Source organism: Lepisosteus platostomus, chromosome 4 (assembly GCF_059453375.1).
Source record: "Lepisosteus platostomus isolate fLepPlt1 chromosome 4, fLepPlt1.hap1, whole genome shotgun sequence".
Lineage (NCBI taxonomy): Eukaryota > Metazoa > Chordata > Actinopteri > Semionotiformes > Lepisosteidae > Lepisosteus > Lepisosteus platostomus.
In genome coordinates, this window is record NC_142614.1 from 12,195,954 (window position 1) to 12,222,569 (window position 26,616).

Below are 26,616 nucleotides of genomic sequence, written 5' to 3' on the forward strand. Positions count from 1 at the left end.
GGGATGCTTAATATTTTCCAGATAAAAGATTTGATTTTTCTATATTGTACTGTAAATACTGTACAGTGGCATTGCTTTATAACTTTTAAATCCCTAATTAAAATTCAAAGGTTATTTAGTCATAATTTCTGCATTGATAAGATCATCTAAAGTAATTATTAACGCTCTTACAGATGTCGATGAGTGTGTAGTCAATCCCTCAATCTGTGGTCCCAACGCACAATGTACCAACACTGCTGGGAGTTACACCTGCTCCTGTGACACTGGATACACGCCCCCTGCTGGAGTCACTCTGACCAGCAGCTCAAACCCCTGTCAAGGTAAGAGCTGCTCCTCAGTAGTGCAAACTGTTTGCTGTTATTCAGTAACCTGGAAAATAGACTGATATATGAATGCCAAGAGGGAGTGAAACCGTCTGCATCTCTCCAATCCATCTCCAAACTCCAATCCACCTCTTATTTCAAAGATGGATGGATCTTTAGTAAGTCGGTGTTAAATATTGTATTCTCTCGTTTTCATTGCACCTGATCCAATCAGCACCAACCCTTGCCAAAGTAAATATTGTCGCTCCATGAACAAAGAGTGCTGTTAACAGATATGTAGTGACCAGAAAATAATATGGGATCACGATGAATATTTTACTGAGGGATCTTTCTCCCATATTGACCAAGGGTGAGAAATTAACATTCCTCATCCTGCGTCCATCAGGCAAAACAGTCATTTTTAATGCTCTTGCAGATATTGACGAGTGTGTAGTCAATCCCTCAATCTGTGGTCCCAACGCACAATGTGCCAACACTGCGGGGAGTTACAGCTGCTCCTGTGACACTGGATACACGCCCCCTGCTGGAGTCACTCTGACCAGCAGCTCAAACCCCTGTCAAGGTAAGATACTTTAAAGGCTCCAAGAAGGTGAGTGACTGTACTGTGAGCAAATATTTGCCTGCATGTTAAATAATTATTTTCTCAAGTTCTCAGCCAATCTATGGTCAGATCACTTAAACTCTGCACTAAACATTAAATCTGCATGTACTGTACAGTTTTTGAATTGGCAGATATTCGTCATTGGAAACATCCTAGCCAGAACAACCACAAGAATCAAAATATTTTTACTCTTGATATAGATAGATACTTCATTGATCCCATGAAGGAAATTGCAGTGCAACAGCAGCTTAACACAGACAACACGTCATGATATGTTAAAACAGATTGATTATCACATGAAATCAAATAAATGTCAATGTTACGGAGTTACTAATACAATCTAGAATTTCATTCTATGGAGTATTCTCTCAGTAAAGGCTATTATTTTGCACCTAGTGTTTTTGAGAAAGGCAGTACCTGAAACTAGCTAAACCAATGCACACTAATGCTGCTTAGGAATTTAGTTTAGGACAATAAGAGACTTGACTCTCTGCAGACACTGATGAGTGTGCAGTCAATCCCTCAATCTGTGGTCCAAATGCACAATGTACCAACACTGCTGGGAGCTACAGCTGCTCCTGTGACACTGGATACACGCCCCCTGCTGGAGTCACTCTGATCAACAGCACAAACCCTTGCCAAGGTCAGACTTGTTCCTTCCTAAAAGAACTGTGTTTCTCACAGATATTTAGTTGCCAGTAAGATAAAGTTGTATCTACAAGGTTTAGAGGGATGGTGACCATTTAAGTGTTACCAAAAACAAAATCTTTAGTAGTTTTATAGAATTTTAAATAATATGCCCTCCAATTTACCCATGATAAAATAGGAACAAAAAATGCCCGATAATAGAAGAATTAACAGATTGGACAATCTTTCTTGCTTAAAAAAATCTGAGACCGTAATACAGTAATCTTAACAGACATGAGCAGCGAAAAGTCATATTTGTCAAAAATAAGTTTAAAAAATACAAATGACTTTTCACACACTGTAGATCGCATTTTTTTAATTCTTCTCTGGTAGGGATCATAGTGATTAGACACCTCCAGCTGTGGGCTGTGAGATACAACATTTCAGAGAGGAAAAATAGGTGCCGTGTAGAGTTGCTCTAAGTATTTCAATCCATTTCTTTCCATTAGTGAACAGATATCTTGATTTAAACCACAAACGTTCAATTGGATTAAGGTCTGGAGATTTTGACGGCCAGAGAAGAACATTTATTTTGTCTGCAGTGCTTGTGGGTTGTCAGCACACACAGGGACACTTCCTCTGCCTCACCAAAAGACCGGGTCCTGTGTCACCACAGTCTTGCACTGTCTACATTTTGGGGGGAAGGATGACATCACTTCTATAACTCGCTCAGTAGACTGAGCCCTGTTACCTACAGTATGCTCTGTAAAATACTATTATGATTACAGTATAACATTATTAGATTTTGAGAGACATTATCCAATCCCCAGCTTTTTCAGTTATATTATGCTTTTTCTTTGTATTTCATCAAATGAATGAATAAATCTGGAGAGCAATATAATTACAGATTCTAGCAGTGAAATGAATCTTTTCCAACATTTAACAAAGTGTCAAAATGAATAGAATTGCTCGTTCAATTAATCTACTCATGTCAATCTGTTAGTTCTATAATGAAAGGAGAACTGACCTTAATTGATGTATCCATTCATTCATTCATTTCATAAAATTACTAATTACAGAAAACTAATGACAGAAAACAGGACAAGCAACATAATATTGACTCAGGATGAATGCAGTATTTATTCTGTGGATGTATATGGAGAAGAACAGTACCACATTTTGAAAGCATGTTCATCACCAGCATAGACTGGTGAAAGAGACTATTTGCATTTGATCTCTGACAGTAACCTCTAAAGTCATTCTTAATGTTCTTGCAGATATTGACGAGTGTACAGCCAATCCCTCAATCTGTGGCCCAAATGCAACATGTACCAACACTGCTGGGAGCTACAGCTGCTCCTGTGACACTGGATACACGCCCCCTGCTGGAGTCACTCTGACCAGCAGCTCAAAACCTTGTGGAGGTAAATATTAGATAAGATCACTATATTGGCCATATACAATTTCTTGTATTAGGAATTTGTCTTGTCTTTGCATACCCCAACTTGTTCTCCATGAGACACACAGACAGGGAGAGAAGCGTGGGGTCAGAGTGCAAGGTCAGCCATTTATACGGCGCCCCTGGAGCAGTTGGGGTAAAGGGCCTTGTTCAGGGGCCCAACAGAATAGGATTCCACTGTGGCAGATCCTTAGCTACAGAGCCACTTCTCGAAGTGTAAAGGCTTCGAGAAGAAAGAGACTGTATGTAATGTGGGCATACAGTATTCATCTACGTATTAAATCATTCATTATTTTCCCAATTTCTCAGACAATCTGAGGTCAAATTACCTGTATTTTGCACTTCAGCTGTTATTTTAATTTATACAGTAAATCTGCAGATTAATAAAGCTCCGTGAAATTGGCCCCCATACAGACATCACAAACGATGAAACCCACCTCATTCGTTAGTGCTACATTTGTGCCGGTTTGTGCCGTTGAAAGTAATTTCCCAGTTTCTTTCTTTCCCGAAATAAAGCGCCTTGTTTTTACGGGGTCGTGACGTCACTCAGCCCCGCTACAATGTCGTAGGGGAACTGGACCGGTCTCACTCGTTAGTGCTATGTTTGTGCCGGTTTGTGCCGTTGAGAGTAGCGTTTGTGCTGCTTTTGTTTCCACACTAATGGAAAAACAATCTCTCTGCAGATATTGACGAGTGTACAGCTGATCCCTCAATCTGCGGTCCAAATGCAACATGTACCAACACTGCTGGGAGCTACAGCTGCACCTGTGACACTGGATACATGACCCCTGCTGGAGTCACTCTGACCAACAGCTTGAACCCCTGTGAAGGTAAGAATTGCTTCTTCATAAGTTAACTGTGCTTCTCCCATATATTTGGAGGCAAGTAAAAATTGATGGTTCTACAGATTCTTGGAGCGATCCTGACTAAAGGGAATTTGACAAAGGGTAAGACATGAACTGAACTGGTCAGTTAGCCTACTGCTGAAATTGAACACACCTGATATCTTAACATTGAAAGGAGGGCTGACCTTCATTGTTCCTGCATTTACTGGAAAGGGATGCTTGGCCAAGATGTCTTACTCCTTCTTAATTATAGAAAAATAGTACAAGCAACATACTGTACCATTGATTCACATAATTTCATTGTTATTCTTTCTTTGGATGTAGAGAAGGTGGAAACATACAAACTCAAATATTTGGTACAAGATTGTATTTTATGTGTCAGGATATTTGTCATCACCAGAAGAAAGCTAAAAGAATATGTCAATAAAGCACACTAGGTCACCAAAGAAGCTGCATCAGACTAATTTAATTACCATAAGAAGAGTTACAAATCAGTAGAGGACATTCAGCCCAACTTGGCCTTTTCATCTGAACTTTTCCAATCATTTCTTCAAAGAGGACAGTATATCTGTCACGCCTTCTGCAGCCACAGGGCACTCCTTCTCTGTCCTGTCCCTCATTTCCGTCTCTCTGCTGTCCTTTCGGTGTTTCTCTCTCTCTGGGGCTATATATTTCTGGGTATTTCACTCTGCCTTTGCTCAGCATTGACGTTCGTATGGCCTGAGACCCGCCTAGCACCAGGTCGCCCCACATCAGCTACCTGAGGGCATAGGTTTCTATACGACATTTTCTGAACAGCTGAGCCCGGGCTAACCCCTGTCTCGCCGCTACGCATAGGGTCTTTTCGCTCTCCTGTCATTCCACGGTCAGTCCCTTCCGACATCCATGACAGTATCAGATTCAACAACGTGGCAGGGTGGCCTGTTCCATACTTCCACAGTCCTTTGTGTAAAAAAGTCTGTACTGTTTTCACTTTTAAATGAACATTAAAGTAGTTTGCACTTGTGTCCTCCAGTTTGTGTTTCAATGTTCATTCTTGAAAAGACCAGTGGGTTGACTTTGCTGGTGTCTTTGCAGATTTTCAATACTTCAATTGAGTCTCCTTGTAATCTTCTCTGTTCAAGACTAGGGTTCCTACAACCTGTGCAGGACATTCCACTGAACACAGAACTGTCTATATGCTCTGCACTGATTCCAAAGCAGAAATACAGATTTGTGTAACCTAGTGACCAAACTTTTGCACTATATTCAAAACTATGTCTTATTAGTGCATTATATAATTTCCCCATAACATTCCTTGATATACATTCTATTATTTAAATATACATCCTAACACTGTTTGACTTGCTTTTTTGTTTCCCCATCTTACTAAAAATATATTATGAGTTAACTTTAACACCTAAGCCTTGTTCATACAGTTCAGTCTGTAACTAGATACCAGCTGGGAAGGAGAGAGTTACAGTGAAAACCTCAAAGTTAGGGTGGCTAACAGGCCTGAGGAACTCAATAGAAGACTTTATTAAGATATTATTGATAGTACTAAGGTTTGTCCCAGATCCTGGACAGACAGAATGTGTAAGCAGTGTTAATTTCGGTTTTGATTAAGTTATAGTCTTACCTCGACTACAATGTCTAGTTTTAGCCACATTTTAGTCATGCAGTTTAGTAATATAAACTGTATTTAGTAATTTAGTAAGGTTTTAGTTTAATTCATTTTGTCTTTGGAATATTAAGGAAATTAAGTATAATGCTTTTTTAATTTACAATTCAGATTGTTCTAGTTGGGTAGCCCGTATACTTATGTGGCAAATTTTACTTTCCAAGTTAAGCAAGGAAGTGCCTAAAACAGATTAGGAACTTAACTGTTACTCTAAGAAGACATAAGAATCATGAACTGCTTTACCTTCTGATACTGTAATGGCATACGGTACTTTCTCACCTCAGAGAGTGAAGTACAGGTCTAGACAGGACAGTGAGCGAGTCTTAAAGACCAGCCTGTGATCTCACCGCAGCTGAGGAATGGGTGACCTACAGTGTGAAAGAGGAAAAGAACAGCAAACCATCCCATTTGGGATGCCTGGATTTGGCAGTGGTGGTGGAGGGGGAGTTTGCTGAACGTGATCAACCAGGAGAGAGGAGTGCTGTTGATCCACAATCAGAATAGAACAAACAGCATGGTGTAGTCGGAAGGGTGTCTTGAGATGAAGGAGAGATTGAGCAAGTATTATGGTGTGTTGTATGATGTATCTGGCGTTATAGTATCTATCCTGCCCCCAACGCATGTCAGCGATAGGAAGGTGAGCTAGAAAGAAGTCTGCTCAGCCCTACCCGGAAAGGGACTAATGTCAAAGAAGGAAGACCCCAGAAGGGCTTCACACTGAATGGTGCAACAAAGGCAGCCCACTTAAAACTGATACTGCTCACAGCTGTCAATGGCAGAGGTACTGGCAAGAGGCACTGGAATTCACTCAGAACCTACAGTTCAATGTAATATTCCACACTTTTCTATAATAGCCATCATCTGCTAGGCTTCTGCTAGTTCATTTTCCTTTGTAGCTACTGAAATACTTGCTAAGCGTGCTATTTTTCCTATTTTTTCTTTATTTTCTTTGCACTTCACTAGTTACTACCCATACCAGAATCTAGACCATTGATTTCAATACAAAAAATACATACATCCTAATACTCAACTACTGCATTGTATGAGCCCAATCAGAGCATGCATCCTCTTATCTGTAGGAGGGCTTCAAACTCTAGTGCAATTATTATCCACCCTGTGATCACACTAATCTTTGCAAACATTAAGCAATTAGCATGGGAAATGTGATTAATTATAAGATTAAAATGTTATCATGGTGAATTATTATTGAGTGCTGGAATCAATAGCATTTGTTGCATTTTAATGCTTCTCAGTATATTTAAGTGCTGGTTAAAACTAAGCAACAATACATAAATAAAACAAAATTTTATATATGAAAAAAATAATAATTCTGTGCTTTGTGTCTATAGACATTGATGAGTGTGTGTTCACATCCTCCATCTGTGGTCCAAATGCACTGTGTAGCAACACTATAGGGAGTTTTACCTGCTCTTGTGATACTGGATACATCCCCCCTACTGGAGCCAAACTGCTGAGCATTATTAATCCATGTCAAGGTAAGAACTGTTTTTCCTATAACTGAGCTCCTATCATTATAGCACCACTACGTGACTGAATCCACAGTCTGCAAGATTTGCAAAGTCAAAACAATTGTAATAATGCAAGTAGAAAGGACAGTGGAATAGGCATTAATCAATTTACAGTCCTACCAACTGAAAACTCCTTTCCCCAAAAAGGTGGAAAGGCAATCCTAAGACCATAAGAAGAGTTACAAATGAGAGGAAGCCGTTTCCCATCTAGCTAAAGTCTGTGCTCTGTGGTACAACATTCCACCTGATTGGACGTGTCAACGTCATGCAGACCAGCTGACAAGACTGCGAAGGAACTCCATGACTCTCAAACACCACCACTTTCCTGCAGTGTCCATGGAGTCTGATCTTAACACTTTGTTAACTTTTTAAACTAAGTGATCTTCAAGTTTGAAAATAATCCTGCTCTAAATGTTTTGATGCTGGAGCTAACACTCTGGCAACATATAGAAAAACTTTAACATGAGGGCTAAGTAGTATCTTTCTAATTGCTGTGTTGTGTTTTTAATTCTTGATGAACAACTACCCGGTCATTTTTACTCTACTTTTTATAACTTGTCAACGGCATTGTTGTGGTTAGGAGGACTGGACATTTTTGTAGTAAAATACAGTCTCTTTTTAAGGTTAATCCAAGTAAAATGTTGTAGATGAAATCTAGGGTGATGACAAACTTAATTTCATACAGATATCAATCAGTGTAAAACAAACAACCAATCAACCTGTGGTCCAAACGCACAATGTATCTTCAATGACCAGAGCTACAACTGTTCCTGCGATACTGGATATATCCCCCCTACTGGAGCATTAGTGACAACCGATTTATTCCCATGTCAAGGTAAGAACTGCTTAAGGTTTTCATGACCTTCAGTGATTAGTGAAATAGAGTGGCTGTAAAATGTCTGTGAAGGAGGGAGACGCAAATTATTATATTGTTGATCATCTGAAAAAAATAAATGACTTGGTTCATCTCATGACAATCATGGCAAAATGCAGCAGAAAGATTCCATATATGACACAACACTTTTCAGGAAAGTGAAGCATGCATTTTGATAGAGAAGTTTGTTTCAGGGGCATTTAAATCTGGAAGAAATTCAGCTGCCAATTAAATATCTAGGAAGCAGAAATGCATTTTTTAAATGAACATGAAAATTTAAGAGTTTAGGTAACAAATGCACAACCCGGACAATGAATTTCATATTTGGAATAGCTGCAGTTATCTTTTTTATCTACCAGTGATTATTAGGAGCTAATTCTTCACACAAACATTAGATGGTCAGAAATCATAAGTATAAATTATTAGGAAAGAAGCAACCCAGCTGGAAAGGCCAAGTCCAACAGGTTTCCTAAGTGATATTTAAATCATCAATTCTCTAAAAGCCTGGAAGAATTTAACTATGATCAGTTAAACAGATGACGTAACAGATGATTTAGAGATTGTGTGGGACAAACATTTGAAATATACCTGAGCCATCCATGTCCAGTGTTCCCTTCATTGAAACATTCTTGCTTAATTGATCAATGTTTAATCTTTAAATAAGATAATTAAGGTTGAGCTACTGTATATGAGTAACTGGATTGGAGCTCTCCAGGACAAGGGCTGGAGACCCTTGCTTTAAAGGATTATTCTACACGACAGGATGTGCTCTATAGAGATGGTGCTCAAGGCTCATGTTAATAATGGAGTATCATCTCCCACAGAGTCCCTATGTGGATACAGGATTTTTTCTTCTGAATAAATATGACCCTAATTGCAAAGTCCTAGATATCTTTGTCCATTTTACTTAATTATTTGGATCTGTTTATTTTTCCTTAAAAAATGTTGATACGGAATCCATGGACCTGGATAGTGAATAAGGATTCCTGTATTTTCTTTTTTGAAGGTCTATCACCATGAGCTATGCATGGCATCTGGGGGCAGCAGCCTTAGCTGCACTCTTTTTTAGGCAGGATCTTGGTAAACACACACAACCACAGCTATAAGACAAATAAATTGCTCCTTTCAGAACAAAAACGTAGCTCTGGCTCAGCTCTTACTGTGAGTCTTACTCTTACCTTCTCTATAGGAAGCCATGTAGCTAAGATGCCTACTGGCATAAAAACACGGAAAATATAAACACTTCCAGAAAAACGCTGTGTGGGACCCATGGGTTGTTCTCAAGAAAATCTTGTGTCTGAATTTGTTCTTCTCTCTCTCTCTCTTCCCCCTCTGCTGCAGCACATGAGAGAGGCTGTGTTAGCATCCAATACAGCAGAGGTCAACAACTACTGCTCTCAATGTCCTCCAACCAATTGTTTTCCTCTAATTAGTCATGTGACTAAAAAAAAAAAGACAGTCGGGTGGTTCACCGTTGCCTTCTGGGGAATGTGGCTCACACACGAACCTCCATCTTGTCAGCAACCATTCCCATTTAACAAAAAACAAAACATCTTTGAGATAGAAATTTATAATTTGAGGTTACTGCAATAAGGAATTCATAGATGTATAAAAAGTAAACTACAGACTGCATGCATATTCATCAATAAATATTCAGGCACCCTGTGAACATTACCACATCAATATATAACTGCAAAGGATATGTATCTAAACCTTTAAATACAATTAAGTGGTGCTCTCAGAAAGGCTGGTTCCATTCATGACCTCGGAGTCTAGAAAAGAATCAGAATGAGCCACATGCTTTGAGTGAAAGTCATTTTGATTGCGTTTTGAAAGAAAAACAATTTCAAAGCATTGCCTTCATCGAACCTTAAAATCCAATCTCCAATGCTTTGAAATCACAAAGATGAGCTTCTATGAATCCCCCGTTTACAATGATTTCAAGATGTGAAACTTTATTTCCACAGATGTGAATGACTGCATTAACAATAACATCTCAGTCTGCGGTAAAAACGCAAAGTGCTCATTCACCGGTCAAAGTTACACCTGTTCCTGCACTGCTGGGTTCACCCCCCCAACTGAAGTCCCCCAGGCCAGCTACTCCTACCCATGTAAAGGTGAGGACTGTTTGCTTCCAAATGAAGCCTGCTGTGCCCAGATTGGAGGTGGTCAGTAAAAATTTTATTTGGTCATCCTGATCTTGTTAGATCTCTAAAGTTTTGATTGTGTCCCATATTATGATTTCTCAGCTTTACAGGTTAGATCTCAAAAGCTAAGCCAGTCTGGAATGGATAGGCAGTGAAATAAGAGACCTCAAAGAAAAACCAGGTTGCTGCTGTAAGGAGTGTTGATGGAACAGTAGGTGGCGCACCTTCCCTCTGTATACAGAGGGAAGTATAGTGACCAGAGAAACTGTGATACAGAACCTACTGTCCTTCAAATGATATGGTAACCCGAGTTTCTCACTATTTGGTCACTGAAAATTCCAGGGCACTGTTCAAAGGAGGAGGATTCTGCAGTGTACAGACTAAATCCCACTCTGGGCTGTACAATCTGTCCTCACTAAAGCTCCCAATGAATTTGCCTGGTGAAACAGTTGCTCCCTCCTCCCCCTGATGTGCTGTGTTGGAGCGGAACGGCTGCTGTGCGCCACCTAGGAGAGGCAGCACTTCAGTGTTGGAGGAGGTGGGTCCCCTCCTATATACAGGATAATGCTCTTTGGGATAGCAAGCAGACTATAAATATAAAAAGCTTTAGGTGAAGAAGGAAATCACCCAGGTAGTGGTGGCTCATAAAGGTAATTGAAAGGGTTTTCCAGTCATTTGTCTTTTTATAAACCTCTAAAACACGGCAGATAACACTTAGAACAACACAATAACTGTAAGGCCACAGACTCAGATCTCGACTGGGAAACTGATTTCCATCTGCTCAAGTACCCCAAATTTAAGGAAATTGTGTAATTAATTGCTCTTTCAGTCTTGGCAACAGAATACACAGTCATTCTGAACTTGATTCTCTACAGACTTCAATGAGTGTAAACACTATCCTGACATCTGTCGAGGGAGCACCTGTATCAACACCATCGGGGCTTATAAGTGTGTGATTATTTCCTATGGATTTGGGGGAGGAGGTGGTCCAAGACCAGGTAAGTCTCTTGTATGGAATTCATCTCTCCATAAGGAGGTTGAACTGAAGTGCCCAAAAAGTAAATGAGGTCTGAGAACTCAAAAAATCCATCCATTTGCTAATTACTTATTCTAATTCAGAGAAGCTGGAATCTACTGTATACCAGTGAGTAACAGCACAAGGCAGGATTCATCTTAGACAGGACGCCAGTCCATTGCAGGACACACACAGACAAAAACACGTACGCACGCACTCACATCAGGGCCGATTTTCCAAGAAGCCAATTCACCTTCCAGTTTGTCTTTGGACTCTGAGAAGAAACTGAAGCACCTGGAGGAAACCGATGTGAGCACAGGGAGACTCAGTTAATGACGTCTGTCGAAAATCTGGCCACTGTTAACCACGACAGTTAACATGATTGTGTATGCCCTTTTTGATAACATGATCGAAATCGACATGTGTGGACAAGTTCTTTACAGCTTCAGCAAGGATCCCGAAAGGCAGAGCATGAACACTGCTACACAAGATTTTACCATTTCACTAGAGAGACTTTTCCAGGTGCCAGTCACAGTAAAACACTGGAGCAAAAACCTCTGAGGTTTAATAGTAAACATTCCCTAATCATCACTGGATCATTATTTATTATAATTATACCTGACATCTGATGAAGGAGCCTAATTTATGATTCCGACAGCTTTTCACATAACGCTATTTTCTTCCTCTAGAGCAACATGGATTTTTAAACTCAAACTTAACTTTTATGTTCTACAAAAACAAATAGTTGCAAGATGTTTCCTCAATTGCTGGTGAACAACTCAGCATCTATCTTTTACACCAGAGATGCAAAATGTGTTCTTTACCTTGGTCTCCTAAAACTACTCAATTGAAGGAACTTGACCCAGGAAAAGAAGTAATGAAAGCTTGCTCTTGGGTCCCCATTAGCTGTGCAAAGAAATCTCTCCCAGTCCCTTATCTTGTGCCTTCATCTCTCTCATTTTAGGGTCCTCTTTCCATCCTAAAGTAACTGGTACAGAAGGCAAAACTCTTTACAAATAGAATCACACAGTTTGCCTAGATGTCCATTGTCCATTAATTACAACATAGTCAGGGGTGGCGATGTGTAGCGCTGTAAGCAGGGTTCTTGGAACAGAGAGACAGGAAGAAAACAAAAGGGAAAGAAAAGAAGGATCACACACTCCATTTGGCAATTCAATAAGTTAGTTTCATGGACCACTGGGTAAATGAAACTGTGATTTCCATACAGTCAGAACGCTGTAACAACTTCAATCCTCTGCAGACACTGACGAGTGTGCAGTCAATCCCTCAATCTGTGGTCCCAACGCACAATGTGCCAACACTGCTAGGAGCTACAGCTGCTCCTGTGACACTGGATATGCTGCCCCTCCAGGAGTCACGCTGACGAGCAGCTCAAAACCGTGTCAAGGTACAAATTTCTCACACAGAAATTACATGACTGCAGCCATTCAGTAGTGCATCCCCCCAAAAAATGTACTAAAAATTATGGGAGGATACTTGCAATAGTGTGTGAAAATAAATCCAAAAATTCCAAAAATGAGAGAGGCAGTTGGAAAGAAAGATGATTTGTGGCTTTGGATCAAAATTAAACTTCTTGTGTCCGGGGACATTCTGAATAGCAGTGTTCTTGGATTTGGTGCATAAATATTCCCAAAATGACATTGATCTGATCTATTAAAAACCAGGAGCAACCTTATCATTGAGCCAGATATTAGTCTCAACAATGCTTGTCGGGAGGAAAACAGCAGGATCATCAGACTTAGCAAAAATGCAGGTCAAAAGAACCGGTACAATGAAGGATTGACAGATGCTCTACCTCCTCAGAAATCTGCAAAAGACCTAACAATCTCAACTTGGATTTTTATTTTAGAAGATCTTACCCCCTCGTAAGCACCTACAGACCTCTTACTGGCATGCTGCTCTTTTCCATATAAATTGTTAAAGTAACAATAATAAAATAGTATACACAGAACAGCTTATCTTCCCTCACAACTATCCACAGAGCTATTTTTATATGTTATATTTTCCTTGAAATAGTTTATGCTTTAGTCATTTATGGGTAGAAGGTTAGATGAGGGTACAGTATATATGAATGAAGGAGAAAACCAGCTGCCCTCTAGACCACAAGAGGGCACTGTGGAAGCAGCTGTCTGGTTACTGCTTCGTAGAGTAGGTGCGTTCTTATGGCCTGCAAATACATTTGGACAATAAACCTTAGCAAACTGGCTTGTTTTGAAGGAAAGAAAAGGTGTGGGCTTACCTGCTGCAGACAATCTGTGCTAAATTTCTAACACTGACCCTGGATTGATTGACCCTGATTTTGACCAATAGCGTAGGTGGGTGAAAGATACTCAGATACTGAGATGCTATTGTCTTGTGCGCATTCCACATTCTGAACTTGAATGCTTCAGAATTGTACACATGCCTGCTGCTTTGCCAAGCCCTTTGCACTTTATTCTGTTATTTGTATTAATATTGTGCATTGGTAATAACATTTGTGACTTAAATCCTCTGCAGATATTGACGAGTGTGCAGCCAATCCCTCACTCTGTGGTCCTAACGCACAATGTATCAACACTGCTGGGAGCTACAGCTGCTCCTGTGAAGCTGGATATGCTGCCCCTCCAGGAGTCACGCTGACCAGCAACTCGAACCCGTGTCAAGGTACGAACTGCTCAAGCAGAAATGACGCAATTGCAGACATTCGGGGGCAAGGCTTAACATCTTTTGGAATTGGAATGGTCTATAATCTCCGTGGAATGGGGAAGTATTTAGGGCAGCAGAGGTAGCAGTTAAAGGAGTTACTATGCTTATCTTCATTAAGAATGTATTTTGTTTTATCAGTTTCTGATAAAAACCTTTCAAATAAAGCCTTCAGGACCTTTAAACATCCATGTGAAGTGGGGATCTGTCAGAGTGGATAAAGAAAGAGAAGAAGTGACTTTTCAGTGTATATTGGAGTCATCTTTATACAGTATACAGTATGTTCTAATGTCTCCACAACATGTATTTTATATAAATTTTCTTTTTGTTCACAGTGAAAAGCCGAGTCAAAATAAGGGTGAAATTCACTCTGGACCAGGCTTTGAATCCTAATGATCCAGATATTCAGGGGTACATTTTAATGAAGGTAGGAGACCCTTTCTTGGAGAACGGCGTGCCTAAATCCTTATTTGCCATTTATGTGCAGCTGTACAACAACTAATTGTTTCATTCATGAGCGCTTTATGCACTTAGGAGACAAACACAGCAATGCTGATCCCACCTGGGTGATGCATAATAGCCCCAGCACACAGACGATCAGGGGGAGCAGAGAGATACTGCTTCACTAGTGGGGCTAAAGAAGAAAATAAGGGGGGCCAGAGTGAAATTTTGGCCCCCAACTGTGTTTAACACACCGCTGTTATAAAAACTTTAGACTTTTATGTCTCTTGCGAAAGGTTAGTTTCTCTTACAGCACAGTTACTGCAGTCATGGGATTGGAAATTCTGGGAAGAGTTCCAACTATCAGTCTAGCAACACCACTTACAGCATCAACCTGTTTGTTTTTCATAGAAATCCCCCATCCCAGTATTGACCAGGACCAGATTAACTGGCCATCACTCCTGGGTGGTGGTGATATCCTGTTTTCGGTGGCTTCTATTCGAAAATAAAAGGAATGAGTGGTTACTACTGCAACTTCTTGTTTCTTGAAACCCAAGATTTGCCATCAAATGTCCCAGGCCACTTAGCTGAGTACATCTGTGCAAGGTTCTGTAATAGGCTCCACTTTTTGGTTGACACGCAATGGTCTGAGGGTGAAGACTGGATCCAGGTTTAAAACACAGTCCAAGGAAGTAGTCAAGCAACAGGCAATTGTCGAAGTGGGGGGGGGTCGATATCAAAGTTCTTAAGGGTATCTGAAAACAAATTAATAGAGAAAGCGGTCAAGTGCAAAGCCAGAGAGAACACAAGAAAACAATCCAGAGAGAATTCCACGAAACAAAGTCGAACAAAGCACTGTCAAAGCATAGGACTGTCAGAAACAAAATCAGCTCACGGAAAATGCTAAGACCAGGGTAACACGCTAATAATAATTGCTGACACTTATATAGCATTTTTCTGGACACTCCACTCAAAGCGCTTTACAGGTAATGGGGACTCCCCTCCACCACCACCAGTGTGCAGCATCCATCCAGCAAGTGCCGGAGTATCACAGGGGCAGGTCCTATATAGCCAGGTGCTTAAGTGTGCACAGGTGGAAATGATCTTCTACCTCATCTGCTTGTCACAGCAATGGGCTGATTGTAACTGTGGGCGGTTGCTGTGGTGATTCTAGTGGGATTTTCAATGCTTTGGAGAGAGCAGGCATAACAGTGTCATTACAGAAAAAGGGCTTACCGTATATGGAATGCACTGCCCCTATATTTCCATGGGAGATGGGTGGATGAGTTAGCATATCATGATCCTGTCTGGTCTATCAGCTGCAACTAGTTAAATGTTCAATCTTCTGCCCCTAGACTGGCAATACCTTACTCCATGAAATGAACTTTAATGCATCCTCTGTGATGTGTTCCTACACTCCATTCAGCAGAGCATTTCTAAGTAATTGGAGGAGATTAAAAAAAAAAACTTACAAACATTTGCCTCAGAAGTCTAAAGAATGTCCCAACCTGTTCTTGAGAGCTCCCGTCTCCTACCAAACATCCCAAAGAGCTTCCCCTACCTACCTAGAGAGCAACATATCCTGTTGTATAGATCTGTGTGAAGTTCAATACAATACAGTGCAGCAGGAACTGAAGTCTATGTATATGTTTCAGTTCAATGAGGAGATGTCCAAGAGAGTTTCAATGGACGCCACAACACTGAGCTGGAGTGTGAAGGATGGGCAGATCTTGTACAAGGAGAAGGAAGAAGGTGAGATGGGAGTTCCTGTTGGATGTCAAAATCTGAAGAATTTCTGCTAGGGTTCTTAACAGGAAACTGTGGGATGACTTCCTTTCTGAACTCTGCTTCTCACCTACAGATCAATGTGGGGCTCAATGACATCCTGCCAGTCAAACAGTGGTCACAGAACCACTATCCTTATGTAAAGGACATGGAAGACAGCAAGACAATGGTGAGAAAAAAGAGATGATCACCATAAAAGACTGCATTAGTTGGTTTGAACTGATCATTTTTAATTCCAAGAATTTCAATAATGTTTAGCAATAACATTTAGAACCTTACCCCTTTTTTCAGTTTCTCAATTCTGTTTTCAGAATTAAAATATTGGATGTTTGACAAAACATCCCACAGTGTCTTTTTGTGTTGTCCTAAAGAAAAAAGGATTTTATACAGAAAAGCAAACGAATTGATCCAATAATCTCATTCAGTCCTTTCTTGAAAGAAGCTGGGTAGCCTGTTCTGCACTCCCACCACCCAATGTGTACAGACAAACCTCCTGTTCTCAGTTTTAAATGCATTTCCACATAGTTTCCCCTTTTGACCACTGACAGATATTAAACTGTTTATTCTGAAAAAATATTTACTAGTTTGTGCCTTCAAGGATTTCAAATCCAGCCATGGTTTTCTCTGTTAAAGACTTGAGCCTGACAACGTAGGACATTCCTCTACACCTTTGAATGCATCTGGTTGCTCATTACTTAATTTAACAATTAATGTTGAATAGCAGTCAGTTGTTGTGCACATTAGTCTCACATGCCTCTTGGACAAGGTCTTGTGACCCATCCTCCTTCCACTGTTACTTTATCTGTGCCGATGTTTAGGAGGAATTCTGACTCAGAGACATTCAGTCTTAATGCCACAGATAGCTGCTCTGAGCATTGGCTCCTCAGTCAAGCACAAACATCAAATGTCTTTTCATTTCTATTCACAGCAAAGTTCACCCCTGCATTCTTGGGGATACACAAGTATTGGTTCATTCCATGCATACAATTTTTAAGCGTAGGATTGCACCAATGTGATCTCATTCAGATACCTGAGGATAATATGGGTTCAATCTGTATAACAAGCTTGATCCAGGGGTTATTGAGACACAGGCCAGACTGCCACACGCATGGGCAGGATGTCTATATTATTGATGACTTCAGGCACATGTGAGAGTGCAAAGTGGTTAGAGAAGACATTCTAACCAGTCATCACAGGAGACTCAAGATGACTGCCAAGTTTGGAATTGTCAGCATGAAAATTTTGTCAACAGAAATAGTTTGAGATTTGAGAAGAAGAGTACAATGCGTAAGGCAACTAATTGGCTTAATTCAGGAGCCTTTTAAAAAAAATCAAGGATGATATCTGCCAAGTTTGCAATTGAGTTCTTAAACAGTTTTTGGTGGAAATAGTTGATGTGTGATATAACACTATTAACAGGTAAACACCTAAAGCCAAAAATAACATCTCTTTGATGTATGAATCATTATTGACCATCCATAATACATAACATCATACGTTAAAATCCAGAACTGTAATCTGGATTCCAGTGTATAATAAAATGAAGACTCAATCACCTTGTTTTGCTCTTGTGTGTCTGTGCTGATAATGGATATTATTGGCTTAATGGCCTTGTTTCTGTGTGTATGTGATAACACTGCATGAAGTGTATGAATCCTTCATGGAGGATTTATGGACTTCATGGAGTTAACAAGGAAGCCTGGGGAGAGATAACAGCGGCCTTCGCTGTCCTCAATGGTAATCATTCCTGACATAACTTCCTCGGTTTAAAAAAACTATAAATGCTACACATAAAACTTTTTGGGCTTTTTGCATGTCTTTTGAATCCCTCTTCCACCCCTTCTGCTCCTTTGTAGCTTTTCCTGTTGGTTCACTCCTCACACTGCAGGGGGGTTCCAGTGTCCAACAGGCGGAGTGTTGGCCCTCAGCCAACAGGGTTAAGTTAACTAGGATTAAAACCTCAATAAACATTTTTCATTGCACTTTATCCTGGGTTGTTGTTATTCCTCAGGAAAGGATTTTGTTTATATGTCTTCATAGCTCTGTGGCTCTTAATCGTGTTGCTGTTCATGTCTGTTAATGTGATAAATGAATGGCTTGCTTTCTATGTTTGATACATATGTGGTGAGCATGTTGTAGGGACCTCGTTGATGCCTTGAAGTTCTTTAATAAAAGTGAAATATTTTTGTTTTTTGTCTAAACAGGTGTTTTATTACTTCTTCCCTTAAAAGATTCCTGTCTTGTGCCTAAACCCACTTTCCCAATGATAGAAAGTCATTGTATTTGGTAAAGTCCCTGAAATAGTTTGTCAGTACCTAACCTTAACATTAGGTGAGCCAGAAGACAAGCATTTAGTGTTGAGTCTAAAGTCTATTAGTTAAGTCTAAAACAAACAATAATATGTTATCCTTTTAATTTATTTTTTTACAACCAATGTAAAGTAGCTAGAGATGCTACTTTTATAGGTGCTACTGTATATTATTATTATAGACCATTGAAACATGGCAACATAGAACTGTCCTGTAAGTTTGTCTAATGGAATAATTTCATTTAACACATTGTTCTAATGCATTAGAATTATCGTGACATTCTGACATTACTCTGACATTTATTTTTCAATCCTCTTCCATCCACTTGGGCTTGTCTTCCACGCACTATGGAAGCTTTTAAGTCAATACTTAACTGCAGTAAAAAAAGAGAATTGTGCCGGAGGGCGTTATTAAATTCCACAGTATAGTACAGTATATGCCCTCCCCGCCTCTTTCTATCTTTAAGTTTCAGGTTGTTGTGCAACACCAGCTTCATCCTCAGTTCCCTTTCCCAACAGCAGAAGCTTGAAAAGGAAACCCCCTACTCTTATCTGTCTGCCAAAACACAAACATGCCCTCCCATAACCTGACAAACCGAAACAAGGCTCCTCTTCGGGGGGGTGGCTGGATTCTGCTCTTTCCTGAGAGGATGACCTTCAGAAACGACAACTGTCTCACTGACACCCTTCATCCGAAAATCCGGATGGCTTTCTGGAAACAGAGAGTGAAGGCCATTCTCTGACAGCAGGGTGCAGAGAAAAGGAAAGTGAAAGAGCTGAGGAGCAAGGTAAAGATTACCTCAAAATTGGCTTCTTTGCCAAGTCAAATACCTGTGGCAGTGCAGAAAGGCAGAGAGCAGAGTTGTGGGAAAACCGAAACTTTCTATCTGAGGGTTACCAAATGCTTCGCTAAGAAAAACAATCCCTGAATGCTGAATTATAACCCCTGATACCGTCACCATTTCTCCTAAGAACCTCAAGGCTACATAGCTGCCCACTGGGGGAACACATAATAAAGGTTATGATGAGATGCAATACGTCACTATGCTGTTTAGTGAAAGTTTGAATTAAGTTCATCTGGTCTCAGAAAACAGAATAAATTCATCACAGAGACCTGGCCAACCTCTAGTGTTAACAGTAATGTCAGGACAAGGACAGAATACACTGCATACACAATCTGTTTTGGCATTTAAAATATTCCTGTACCACTCCATGATATAGTTTTCTGATGTCCAGCTGTCTGAGAATATCACGCACTCTAAAATCAGTCCAGTGAGCTCTGCTGCTCATCCTTACAGGGGTGGGCTGAGCCTGATCACCAATCCATCCAGTTCAGGGTCACAGGAGACCAAGAGCCTATCCCAGCAATAACAGGTGTAAGGAGGGGTACACCCTGACTGGGACCATAGTGCACACACAGATACAAAAACACACTTACACTGGGGATACTTTTCCCTGAAGCCAATTAACCCACCTGTATGTCTTTGGACACATAGGAAACCAGAGCACACAGAAGAAACCCTCATGAACATAGAGAACATACAAACTCCACACAAATAGCAGCCCAAGAACTGAACCCAGGGCCATAGTGCTGCAAGGTAATAACACTAACCACTGCGCCACCATGCTGCTCAACAGCTTAGCCACAGTATTCTATATTGCTCTGTCTTCTGCAGGGAAGTGGGTACTGAAAAATCAAGAAGTCACATACTGCCCCTCTAAGAGATCAGTTAAGTTCGTCCATGCTTTTCCTTTTGGTTCAAAATTCTTCAGCATGAGCAAGATGATAATAGATCTTAATAACACAGCTCTTGATTTCAAGGGCTTTTAAACCTAAATTATTTTAAAAAGGTCTGTGCAAAATGCACAAGCAGGTTAAGTTCACGTATTTACACGTGGGAGCAGTACAGTATACTGTCTCATTAGCATACTCATTATTAGCATACTCGTTAGCTGTGTTGTTTAATAGATCAAGAGTGAAAGAGACACTCTAAGACACTCTTGGAAGACTCTTTAGGCAGAGAGCCTGATGTTACAGGAATAGTCCTCAGACAGATTGACTCTGGGATGATCTGTAAGATAATGCAGTAATGCCAAAGCAGAAATTGAACACAAGGGATGTGAGACCTGTAAAGTTTTCAAACCAACAGGAGTTTATGTGTAAAGAAAAGGCAACAGCAAATCAAATATAGGGCTACATATACCCATTTAGTATAATAGATTAAACCTTTGGAAAGTCTCACACACTGGAACTGCGCTGTATTTCTCTTCTTGATCTGACCGTCCTTGTACATTTTCTTCTATTTGCTGGGGTACCTCACGATTTCTGCAGTTCTCCAAACTTCTGTTCCAGTTTCAGAGCAGGATGTCACTGGGCCTGTGTCTGTTATGAAGGTATACCAGGGTGTGCCAATCCATTTGAAGTGTCAGGTTTCAAATGTTCCCATTCGAATCTTGTGCATCTCTGGGTAGTTTTAAGGATGCATCCTTGATGGACAAAATGAAACTACAAGACAGAATCACAGCAGACATACACAGATACAGTATGTGCAACACTGCACCACAGGAAAATAGAGAAGACATATTCACAAATTGTGTTAAAACTAAAGTTTCTACTAAAGTGCATTTATACTGTATACTGTACGTAACCCTTTCAAACCTAATAGCCATCTTTGTTCTGATAAAATCATTATTATGTAGGAAGCAATAATTATATTATTATTCCCATTTCATCTTTCCCAAAACCATTCTTTTTGTGACTGAAAAAGGGTTACAGGGCAAAGAAGATCTCTATTATTAATATTGATTATTTGACACTGTGATCTAAGATGTCTAGCATCAACCATAGAACTGTAACATATTAAAAGTAATGAATAGAACAATTACAAGCAAGTACATTAACACAATAATATCATATAGCAAAGTAGTCAAAACAAGATAGAGGAATTATCAAAATATTATTCTCTGAAGCCACAGTCCAAAGCAAATGTTTCCTAATTTGGTCCTGGAGAGTCCCAGTCCAGTAGTTTTTACAAATAATGAATAAAATTATCAATTATTAAAATACATCAATTCCTGAAGATCAATTCAGGTGTAATCAATGACAAAGGCAATTTCTTAAGTTAAAAGTGTTAGAAATTGTTTGGAGAAAGATCTGATTCCTCCTCTTCTCTCCAGGATCTAGCTTCCTTTCATCGAACAGATTACTTTCTTAGCTGATAGATGATGTACGTTTTCCAAATGACTATAAGGAGAGGCGAGATATGAACTTATCAGACTGGGACTTTCCAAGAATGGGATTGGAGAATCTCAGGCTAGCACATCTGGCATACAGTATCTGAAACAAAAGCAATGTTCCAATGGCGAACCATGCAATCCAGCAACGGTTTCTTGAGGAGGCAATGGAAGGCGCCACATGGGGGCGCCAGAGAGGACCGAGAGGAAAGTAACATGAGAGGCCTGAGAATGAAGAGAAACATCAACCATCAAGTCTGCAAGGATTCGAGATGTCATCCACAGTTTCAGTCCTATCCCACATTTGTTCATTTTAAAATAGGGTTGTCCGAAGTCTCAGCCAGGAGAACAGACAATTGTGTCTATTTAATCCAGGTTGTGCTATAGACTTGGGAAAGATCAGTGCACGAACCAGTTTGAGTAAATCATTGAGCACTTATGAACCCGGGGTTGGAGCAGAAAATAGAAATAATATGATCAGAACCTTTAATTGAAATCATTCTGTTATCTTTTGAACTCAAGGTTAAAATTACACATTGGTTGCAAATGTAGGCCTCTGCATATCATTCCCTGCAAGCATTCAAAAGGGAACAGCACTGAGGATTTAGCTGGAGATCTGCTCCAGCCCAGTCTTTGCTGTTGTATCCAGATTACCCCAATCAACCAAACTTACGTTTCACACATGGAACGTACGACCTGTGACAGGCTACCATCTCATTTATGAGGGGGTCTCACCTTGACTTAAACCATAGAAATCGGGAATAGCTCTGATTTCAAGAAACGGTAGCTGTTTGTTCTTAAAATCGATTACAAATTGTTCACTCTTGTTTAAACTCTGCGTATCACCAACCCCGGTTTGCTTTCAGACTTCCAATGTCCAAATGCAGAAGTCAAAGTTAAAACCTCGTCACCCTTATTTCCCACTTGATTGATTCTCTAGATTATAAAACACCAAAGCAAACATGTTGTACCAGACAGTGACCACATGTTTGTTACAACGGACACCAGGACAAAGGAAATCAGGTTTGGTTAATTGTGGAAGAAGTTGGGCCCGAACACCACTCCTACGACACAGGTCATGATGAACATGAGCCAAAAGACCACGGAGATCAGCTGCACGCAAATCAAAGCTTGGCGCCTCTGGCGTAGCTCCCCGGCGTCGCTGGACAAGAGCGAGCGGGTGTTGGTGTCACTCTCGGTGCCCATCTGCTCCACCCGCAGGCTGACGGTGGGAAGGATGATGAAACGAGCTTCCCGGGACTCCAGGGAGAGGACGACCCGCTGCGTGACAGTGGCCAGCCGAGCCGCCAGGGGCATGCGGAAGGTCATGTGTGGCAGCTGTGCCATGATGCGGTGCTGGCAGGGCAGGGACAGGGGCCCCCCCGTCTCCAGAGGGGTGGGGTGGCGGCAGAGGGGGCAGGAGATGGCCGGGGTGGCGGTGGGGTCAGGCGGGTTGGGGGAAGACAGCTGGATTTTCTGCAGGCACTCCGTGCAGAAGACATGCAAGCACTCCAGCATGCGAGGACACTTGGGTCCCTGGTTGTATTCCTGGTAGCAGACCGGGCACTCCAGCTCTGCTGTCTCCCCAGCGCCTGTAGTGCCCTCTGAGGGTGTTATGGTTCCAGGGAGGTCCGCCATTCCTGATGTGGGTTTTTGGGAGCACTTGTTGGCCTTATTGTAAAAGAACTGTGGTTAGAGGTGCTGTTTGAAAGTATTATTTTTGGTTTCCAAATCACAGCTGGAAGAGAAATGATTGATTTTATGGTTAGAAAAATTTGACCTGAAGACCCTTAACCTTCATCCTTTGTGGATTGTGGAGCTGAGCTACAACCTTAGAAAGCTCATTGAAATAAACTGGCAGAGTTCAGGCTGCTAGGTTTTGGGCTCTTAACAGAGTTTCTAATAGATGTTTGGGAGGAAGGATATATCCTAATCTCACCTGCTTTCACTTTCCTATATAAATAAAAAAGATGGAAATTCTTCAACTACCAAATTCTTAAACTCTTTTCAAATGTAAATTTAAAACTCATCTTCTTACTAGGGCCTATGTCTGATTGCCTTTCAGTTTGCTCTTGTTTCATTTGATTTACTTTTTATTGTATTCTTTATCAATATGTACAGCATCCTTGTGTTTGGATGTTATCACGATAACAAGGCTCTGGTAACGGTATGTAGCACAAGTGCTGTGCAAAACTGCTTCTAAATTACAAAACTGTTGCAATTACAACTCACTTGGCTAAGGGATTCCATTTAAAAAATTGAGTAAAAGAGATATGGGTTAATAGTTAAACAAAATAAGTTTTGCACGCTATCAATTTCAGTGATCTATGCAGTGTCTGTATAATAAATGTACCTCTTAAAACCAGTTTCCCCAATCATTTAATTAATCTAAAAAGTAATCTCTTACACAAGTAAATATAATGGATTATAATTATACTTTGAAAAGTATCTTTTAACAACACCTATACCATAATGTACTTAAAATACTGAAGCTATTGCCTATATCATACGGTATAGCTCAACCACAGGAAGCACAGATGAAGCACAAGGTACAGTATATCAGAGGGTACACTTAGCTGGACTGCGGCAACAGCATACACAAGAGACCACGTCAGAGCCATTATTACAGCTCCTGAACCAAGCTGCTTGTTAAAAACCTGCTCGGGTACCTCTCAGCCTTTGTAACTGGCATTGGATTGAAGCAGCTGCTCAAGGACATTGCACAGCTGAACAACAGGGAACTAAAAAGCCCGAAGCAGAATTGTTTTAGGGAGCACGAGTTAAACCATTACAAGATCAGTGGTTCCAATCCACTAATCATAACTGGTCCCACAGGGAGCTATATGAGCCATTCGCTTTGCTGTGTGGGCTGGGCAGGAGCAGCTCCCTGCTCACTACAAACACACACAGGGCAGTAACTGACATTCAGCCTGTTACCACCGTTGCTAAGCAACCCAATCCCTCTGGTCTCAGGCCTGCTTGAAATTAACACAAACACAGGCCCATAAATGGATGTTTGCTGTCCCTGTGCTGCTACAAGAAAAAGTCACAAAGTTCCTTTCTAAAGCTCTAAAGGAAGGATGGGATTAGTATCCATATTAATACCTTAATCATTGTAATTCCTATTAATGCATTTGCTCACCATTATTTCAACATCTAATTCTAGGTTACTCATAAACGGTGAGACTCATACCTGTATTTAATTTTGCGGTTTTACAGTAATTGTTACTATTTCATGTAATTCAAGAACAGTGATAACAACACATGTTACACATTTTAAGGCCACCCCATTTTGCACAGCTTCTCTGGTTAAGAAAGCATTCTTAACATAACTGCTAAAAAGATTTTCTTCAGCCCTCAGTAAAACTGATACAACTGTTTTAGTTTGTCATGACTGTCACATTCTTGGAACAATCTATATTATCTTGTTTATCACTGGATCTGTAGTTATAAAAATTTGTATATCAAATTTGTAGCAAAGTGTGCAAACTGTGTCTGAAAAATATGGTCATTGTAGATAATAATACAAATGTATGCTTTGGAGGATTTAAAAGACCCCTACAAATATAAACGCACAATTCAAGTTGGGACCATCATTTTTTTCTGGTATTTTTGCAGGGTTTCGAAATGCACCATCATAAAAAAATCATTTCCAGGCAATCAAAGGCTTTTTGAAACCACCTGTGAATCTGTTATTTAAAGGGAGCAAGCTGTTGCCAACATGGAAAAAAAGGTTTGCACTCAGCCGAGGAAAGTTTGCAAACTCTTATCAGCAAAGGCCAATAAGGATCTTCCTCTCGCCCAACACCATCTGTCAGTTTTTGCTGTTACTTTTAAACTACATCAACATTACTACTGTCACTTGCAAGCACCTACAATATATACACATTTATACAGTACCTACAGTAGGTTAATCAGCTACTTTGTTTCTTCAGTCTAAAAGTAGGTTAAACTTTGGGTGGATTCAGCAACTTTTTAAGTAGATCTTGTAGATTTAGCACCATTTTGCAAAGTGGCTTCCCCAACACTGTAAAAGACATATTTGCTGCCCTTCTGTGCTACTTCAGAACTACAGAACCTTTAGCTGGCAGGATGCAGGGGTTGTAGCAGGGAGAGAATTTGAAACAATATCTTACCCCATCAACACTCCACAAGCCCTGCGTTTGTCTCTTTGCCCTTTTTGAAGCAAGGTGTCCCATCTCTGGTTCCCATTGCTGGTTGATGCTAGCCTCACCAGGAGAGATCATAAAATGCCTCTATGGATAGGAGAGGCAGCCTAATCTCTCTGACACCCCTTGCCTGCCTGGGTGAAACACTGTAACCCTGGTAAAGGCGCAGTGGAACCGTGTGGTTTCCAGGGAGGGGAATATGCCAGTCCCTATGCGATGCAAACTGGGGGCTACAGAGACTCAGGAACAGGGAGAGGGGGGGTGGAGGCTCAGATTATTGGTGTTTCAGCTTACTAGTGCTTCCCTCTCACCTGTTGCATTTCATGAGTTTGAATGAGCTTGAATGAAGCCAGAAGGACTACCTTTGCATGTCAGTTTCACCATTTCATGGTACAGACTCTTGTATGGGTGGCAAACACTGCTGACATTTCAGATTTGATAGGTTATATCACATAAAATTACACAGAACTATGAAATGATGAACTGTGATTATATTATTAAGGTCTTTCTACTTTTATGAAAGGTGCTGAGGCTCAGAAAACTTTAAATGGAACATACTGCTGCTAAACAGATATATTTTTCTCTCAGCTGAGGGAATCCGGCTGTTACTGTGCAGGACAGTGGTGAGGTAGTTAGCGCTGTTTCCTCACTGTTCACTGATCTGGGGTTTGACTCTGGCTTTGGTCACCTGCCTATGTGGATTCTGCTTGTTCTCCACTTATCCTCAGAATGATCTCCAGGTAATCTGGTTTCCACCCATCTCCCAAACCCAAACTGATCAGCTGTTGATCAGCTACTGTAAATGCATTCATTCCATGATGAAGAGGGCTGTAAACCCTGCTTCACTGCTGTCATGAATGCCTCTTCCTGGCCCTGGATTGGGTTTCTACAATACA

The 26,616-nt window shown here is 40.6% G+C and overlaps 2 protein-coding genes across 2 annotated transcripts in view; one reads left to right on the forward strand and one right to left on the reverse strand.

The window, feature by feature from the left end:
• LOC148672668 (uncharacterized) overlaps positions 1-17,567 on the forward strand; it is a gene marked incomplete at its 5' end in the record, with an annotated part of 78,278 nt that extends 60,711 nt beyond the window's left edge. The window contains 14 exons of the mRNA XM_088627272.1: positions 174-320; positions 739-885; positions 1,421-1,567; positions 2,829-2,975; positions 3,694-3,840; positions 6,865-7,011; positions 7,730-7,879; positions 9,886-10,035; positions 10,941-11,063; positions 12,342-12,488; positions 13,598-13,744; positions 14,119-14,210; positions 15,880-15,976; positions 16,086-17,567. Of these exons, the coding sequence (XP_088483398.1) occupies positions 174-320; positions 739-885; positions 1,421-1,567; positions 2,829-2,975; positions 3,694-3,840; positions 6,865-7,011; positions 7,730-7,879; positions 9,886-10,035; positions 10,941-11,063; positions 12,342-12,488; positions 13,598-13,744; positions 14,119-14,210; positions 15,880-15,976; positions 16,086-16,105 (1,808 nt within the window). The remainder of the gene's footprint in view (positions 1-173; positions 321-738; positions 886-1,420; positions 1,568-2,828; positions 2,976-3,693; positions 3,841-6,864; positions 7,012-7,729; positions 7,880-9,885; positions 10,036-10,940; positions 11,064-12,341; positions 12,489-13,597; positions 13,745-14,118; positions 14,211-15,879; positions 15,977-16,085) is intronic.
• Positions 17,568-20,447: 2,880 nt separating this feature from the next.
• On the reverse strand, positions 20,448-26,616 carry LOC148672670 (uncharacterized). The gene is made up of 2 exons (XM_088628506.1): positions 25,688-26,616; positions 20,448-23,289 (listed from the first exon to the last, which is right to left on the reverse strand). Exon 2 carries the CDS (start codon positions 23,187-23,189, stop codon positions 22,581-22,583), a length of 609 nt encoding a protein of 202 aa, XP_088484632.1. The 5' UTR covers positions 23,190-23,289; positions 25,688-26,616; the 3' UTR covers positions 20,448-22,580.